At 32.6% G+C, this 6,700-nt stretch overlaps 1 protein-coding gene across 1 annotated transcript; it reads left to right on the top strand.

Moving 5' to 3' along the window:
- The first annotated feature begins 29 nt into the window (after window positions 1-29).
- On the top strand, window positions 30-6,268 carry LOC119644451. Its single transcript, XM_038044011.1, has 3 exons — window positions 30-220; window positions 2,280-2,384; window positions 6,009-6,268. Exons 1-3 carry the CDS (start codon window positions 30-32, stop codon window positions 6,049-6,051), a joined length of 339 nt encoding a protein of 112 aa, XP_037899939.1. The 3' UTR covers window positions 6,052-6,268.
- Window positions 6,269-6,700: the final 432 nt, after the last annotated feature.

The raw sequence follows: 6,700 nt of genomic DNA, 5'->3' as shown, positions 1-6,700 counted from the left end.
GCCACTGTTGTGCTCTAATCTCCCTCTCAATGGGTAAATCGTTAACGGTCCGCGGTGCGGTCTATGAAGCGACTGAAATATTGAAAAAGCATCGTTGCAACGATCCCATATGTGATACACATTTGTGGAAAGTTAAGCATGAACTAGATATGACACGTTTACGTGTACGACAATTGGAAAAGGCGTTGGATAAACACGGCATCAAAACACCACAACTAAGGTACATAAGTTTAATTGTGAATTTAGGAAAAAGAAATAAATAAATAAATAAATAAATAAGTAAATAAACCGCCGGGGTTTTGGGGAAAATATGTGTACCTTAGATAAAAAGTTATGGTGATTAAATCTATGTATGTGTGTATTTTGTACTACAAAGCAAAGCAAAGTGTATTTAGAAAATATAATAAGCACGCATCCAAGTGAAAGAAAGCAACAAAATGATGTGTAATAGAAAGATGACCAGAACATTTCCAGGAAAGGAGTACACCTGCGTCCTTCTGCTTTACGATCGGTGAACTTAATTCCACTCATTTCCAATGGATGAAATTTATTTATTTAACCTACTTTAGATTCGGTTTTAGGCTTTGACATACATATATCAAATTTGAAAAAAAAAATCCGAATTAAGCTAACACACGCCTTGTTTATATATCTGTTAAATATCTCGGTTCATCTTTGCTATGGTTTCTATAGCTATTTTATCCTATGCTTCAATAACTATTTTGTCGTACACTACTCTACGCGCCTACTTTCTATCCGATCTTCCATATGCCATCGCTAGCTCGTTTCAATTAATCTTTTTTCTCCCGAATGCATGAGTTTATGAGTTTATCCTGTGATCTGAACGTGTCTTCGTGCGTTCCTGTACTCTTCCTTTACTCGTTGTTTCGTCAGTCACATTCAGTCAATCAATCAAGTCAAACATGATGAAGCCACATCCACGAACATGTTCTCCTTCTCTTCCCTTCCTCTCTTTCCCCACCTCTTTCTAAACATCATCGTCTTAGACTTATATAGGCCAAGCCCTGAACGAGTAAATCATTACGAACGTTTTTACACCAAGTCCCTTGTCCTTTCGCAGGATTTGTCCCTTCATCTTTATGCCTCTCCACGCGTCCTGCTTAGACATTGTGTTCTCTCGGCCGTCTCTACCAGTGTCTGCTCGTTTGTCAATGTGTATACCCTTTGTCTGTCTAATTTCACCTTCGTTTTGGCCTTCTTCGTACACCATTTGTGCCGCCATCTCTCTTACCATCATCACCTCTGTATTTAAATTTAGTTTTCTAACTGTTCTTTTGCGCATTGATTCATTTATCACAAGATCAAGCGATCCGTTAATATTATCTATGTCAGCAAAGTCTCCGTCATCTTATGGGAACTCAAATGATTCTACCCCTAGGCAACACCCGTAAATATTAGGATGCAATTTCCATCTATAAAGCCTTGGTCAAATCGAGTGAAAACAATCCATTTCTTAAACGGATGGTGTCTGAAGATGAGAAATAGGTCACATACGTCAACATTCTGCGAAAACGATTGTGATCCAAGCGAGGTGAAGAAGCTCATCTGGTGACAAAACCAGGACTAACGACCAGGAAAGCTTTATTGTGCATTGCGAGAGACTGGAAAGGATCTCTTGCTGTTAATAAATTGACGGTTTGAAGCTAGCGATTGACGGAGACAGAATTGTTGTGTTGCATCAGGACAACGCCAGGCCCTACGCCTCTATAGGGACTGGCAAGAAACTCCGTGAGCTTAGTTGGGAAGTTTTGACGCATCCACCACCAAGCGATTCCCATATGACCTCTTGCGATGCACACTTGACCTACATCGGTAATCCAAAAGAGTTTAACTAAAGGCTTGAAGTTCGCGTAGAAATATAAAGTTTCTTTTTCCCCAAACAAATATTTCTTTTCTTATTTAATGCAATGCCAAACCTAAACCCGATATGATCGATTGGAAAAACATTCTAAATATGAAAACAAGTTTAAAAATATTGCTACGATCGACATCTATTTGAGGTTAAGTAGTGAATATAATAAAATCTCGGTTCTTAGTGCAAGGAAGTAGCTACGATTTGCTTTTATTTCTTAAGTATGGCTATAGCGTATTTAGATGACAAAAATTATATGATGATATAATTGATGAGAGTAACAACATGGATGATATATCTAATGTAAGCGATAAAAGCGAAATTTCTATTTGATATTTAATTAAAAAGATTAAAAGTAAACTTTAACATAGAATTTATTTATTTATTTTGCTTTCTCTCTGTGCAGACTTGCTTCCTCATCCGATTTACTAAATCATCATCATTTGAAAGAACGTCCTCCTCTGTTGGGTAATCTTAGTTTAGCGGCCAGTGCACAAGATCTATACAGGTGGTAAGTTTTTTGTTTATTAACCGTAGATTAGCATGTGCATAAAACACTACCTCATCCCTTTCACTTTTCTTTCTTAATTTCGCTATCTCTCTTCAACCCTTTTGCTTAAGTCGATGTCTCTTTATGTCAAAGATCTGCATGAATATAAGTTTAAAATAAAAAAAAAAATAAAAAAATAAAAAAAATTATTTTAACACAATAACACTTCTTCTCACAGTTCTCTGTATACGTAAAGTAAGTTGTATATAAATAAATATGAAAATCATAAAAATATGTATGTATGTATGTATGTATGTATATATGTATATGTATCTAAATATATGTGCAATCATATGCAGACATCGAACTTGGCAAAGTTCTTTTCGTGTTTTTTTTTTTTTTTTTTTTTTTTTTTTTTTTTTTTTTTTTTTTTTTTGTTTACCAAATCAAAATCAAAACATTTAATTATGATTTTAGCAACACTTTCACATTGCTATAACGCTTGTATGCACTTTACCATAATTCCGAAATATGTTTACCAATGTCTTCACAAAATTATTATCCTAATGTTAACATTCACAGGCATCGGAAGCAAAATGTAAATAGACAGATAGATATACACGTCCGTACAGTAGATACATATACATGATTACGTAAAATAGCTGTAACCTGTAACTTGTAACCTCTAACCTGTAACCAATCATCAATCTAGTAAAAGGATGTTATGTGATAGATGATAATGACTTTATTTATTTATTTATTAAAAAATGAGTATTCACTTACTCTGATAACGGACTCTGTTATGATATCACAAATATTCAAATACAAAATATTATTCATTGCATAATTGATAAAAGTGAAACTAAGCAAATAAAGTAGATCCACTATGCTTACTATTCCGTTGAAACGATTGTAATTTTATTATTCTTTTAATTAATAAAAGCTTTTGTTCGTATCTACGATCGCACTTATTTCAATATGAGTATGAATAGTGGAAAATATAAACAATAGTTTCGCATAACAAAAGATGTATATATATATATATATATATATAAATACATGCAATAATGTATACAATAGAATAAATGCCATCAATGAAAACAATAGTTGCAACGTTACGTTACGTTATCCTTAATATCGGATATTAGCATATTGTTCTTGGTACCCTTTTTGTTATGCATATGCACGCAAGGTAAGGTAATCTCGAGCAAGGTAATGAGTGTACAGTGAAACCTCTCAACAGCTGCCAAACGCTGTACGGCTTCGTTAAAATCGATCATATTACATGGCATCTTGGATAAAGCAACGATGCCTTCAAACACTGCACAGAAATTATTTGTGAATATAAAAAAGTCACATTTCATATTTCATTGGAACCTCATCGGTGCATTAGATACACGCTTAATAAGTTCATTCCGTCTCAAACCGCAAGCAAATCGAAATGACATATACTCTACCGAGTTCATTACACATATATCTGTGTGAGTACAAATTCTCTCATCTTTCATAATTGGAAAAAATAATTTAAACAATTACAGTCGGGCATGGTACGCAATTAAATGCCCTAAATGATTGCGTGTAAAGCAATTTTTCATTCATTTTCTTGGTATTATTTCTCATTCAGGAAAAACTTGGCAGCATTATTATTACGATTATACATTATTTGTTCTGATTAACACGTTTTCCCGCTTATCTGCTTGAGTATTGCTTCGACTGGACCGCAAAAAGCCAAACGCATAATAGATAGAAAGCTATAGCTTTCAATTCATAGCAGACATTAGTTATCATTTCGTAAAAACATTATCGAGGATTACTTAATGAAAAATTATCGAGCTTTTAAGTCTTAAACAAATTCTGCTTACAGTAAATACGGTCGTTATCATTATTACAACTATATAGCATCTATAAATAAGTGTAAATGTAAGGCAAAAAATTTCGAAACATTTGATTGATTAGGACGCGGCATTCATTTAATGTTCGTTCATTAATGCACGATCAATACATGATCGAACATCAATCGAAATTTCGTAATAGCATTATGCATACGCAATAGTTTTCACAATTTATTATAATTATATATACATATGTATTTACTATAATTCTTTTCAATCCTAAGCGTTTCCATTTCCAAATCCTTTATAATAATAAACCAGAGCTAATATCGCATATTTAAGTAGATAAACTCTATAAATATTTAATACCACGTTATTAATACTTTGACCACATGAATTATATAAATGTATATATATATATATATTTGATTTATAGGTGTATATTTGTATAGGTGTATATTTATATTTTTTAAATACATATTAATCTGTAGCATAAGTAAACAAATTATGTTCGCCTTGTAGCGAATCTTGAATAACCGTTATCTCAAATATATTTGTATGTATATGCGCATATACCGCAAAAATTATTGATAATTAATAGTCGGCCTCCAAATTGTTACATCGGAATGATTTTCGTCCAAGCATCCATAAAAAAGTCTGAATAATTTTATTTATGCCAGAGTTTAATTAACTGCACATCTGCAGTGAAGTTTCCATTGTGTGAAGGCAAGCTAAGAGCACACAATGTTTGCGATTATAAGATGGACGGACGGATGGACGGACGGAGATATGGATGGGCGGCCAGATGGGTGGACGAATAGACGGACAAACTGACTTGCCCAAAATCTGTTTCAAATCTTATATATACGCGCCTTATCGGGTCTAAAATACGCACGTCCGTTCTTTCAAATGAAAGAGCTAAACTATTGCACTTATAAGTGGATGTGTATGTCTTCTAGATTGCGAGTCGTCGGTTGATAGCTGTCGGTATCAAATAAATACGATCGTAATTTGAATCTTTTACTCGACGACAGTATTACGATTAAAAGAAAAATGGCATAGTTTATCGATCACTTTAAGCTCGCTACTCGTCACAGTGAGTCGATAATCGACGACTTTGTCTATTCGAGTTTACTCGATTGGTTTTACTGATCTGTAAATCTAAATTACAAACAAATCGAATAAGTTTCAGCTTCTTATGGCAGCATTTATAACCTTCCGATTTCTACAGATGGACAGATGGACATAATATATTAAGCATTATGCTACTTTCAAGTTCTTTACAACGCATTCTTTATTTCAGGTAATGTTTACAATATATCAGGGACATATATGACTGCTTTAATATTTTCGATTTCGAAAATTTTTATCTTCATTTTATATACAAGCACTTAAATATAAATCCGGTATGCATACATACGAATTAATAAGGCTAGTAAGCTTCTCTTTTCAAGGTGATGGTTATATGAAACATTTTTATTAACAATTTTATATTGAAAATAATAAATAATATTGCTCTTCTAGCTGGAACAATGGCCCTTTGGCAAAATTTAAATAATTGCATATAAGTATTAAAACAACAACGCGTCTGTGTGTGCTGTGTACAGAGCGCATACAAACATATGTGAATAATTCTATAAATCATAATCATGACATTTATACATAAACAAAAGATTTAGATTAAATGAAAAAAAAAAAAACAAAAACAAAAAGAAGCAAACACATTATATTAACTAATATATAAAATTTTTTCTTCTTCCTCTCCTTCTTCTTCTTCTTCTTCTCTTCGCAATTACCCTTTACTTACCTAAAGGTCCTATAAAACGGAAATCGCTGAAATGGAAACCGTACTTTAAGAAGACAAGGAAGCGAATGTTGCGATAATGGAGACAAACGTAACGTAACTCTCACAAAGTTTGATGTGCCATAATATATAAGTTAACAATAAAAGTCAAAACAGCAACAACAACTAGCAAAAATCATACATACATACATACATACATTTTATTATAAATATTGTGAAAAACGATGTTATTTATGGAGGTTTAAAAAATCAAAAATATTTTAATTATTATTTATTAAAAAAAAACTAAAAAAAAAAAAAAAAAAAAAAAAATCAAAAACAAAAACAAAACGAAAGCATAAAGCATAAAGCAAATTCAAGGCTGAAAAGCTTTAATAAATTTCGAAATAACAAGAAAATGAGAAAAAGACTTAGAGACCGGATATATAAAACAAACAAACCAAATAAAAAAAAAAGTAAATAAAAAAAAGAAAAGAAATCAATTACCAAACAGATATATTTTAATAGCCGTATGTTTTGCTCCGTCTCAATACGTTAAGGGGACAGAGAAAGTTTCCACATTCCTGTTCGAGGTCCGTAACAAGCCTCGTCATTTGAAAAGTCTTCTCCATCCATAGTATGGGGTTTTTCGTAAATTAATGCGATCCTTATAACATGCTAGACTGGTGTCACTTATTCCACATATCTGCGATTGGCAAGAA

This window comes from Glossina fuscipes, unplaced genomic scaffold, assembly GCF_014805625.2.
Source record: "Glossina fuscipes isolate IAEA_lab_2018 unplaced genomic scaffold, Yale_Gfus_2 117201, whole genome shotgun sequence".
Taxonomy (NCBI): domain Eukaryota; kingdom Metazoa; phylum Arthropoda; class Insecta; order Diptera; family Glossinidae; genus Glossina; species Glossina fuscipes.
Note: the sequence above shows the minus strand (reverse complement) of the source record. Positions and strands in the feature narration are given on the sequence as shown.

Coding starts and splice junctions, on each gene's coding strand:
- LOC119644451 (XM_038044011.1), top strand. CDS start 30: ATGGGTAAATCGTTAACGGTCCGCGGTGCGGTCTATGAAGCGACTGAA. Junction 221..2,279: donor ATCAAAACACCACAACTAAG/GTACATAAGTTT, acceptor CTCTCTGTGCAG/ACTTGCTTCCTCATCCGATT. Junction 2,385..6,008: donor GCACAAGATCTATACAGGTG/GTAAGTTTTTTG, acceptor ACTTACCTAAAG/GTCCTATAAAACGGAAATCG.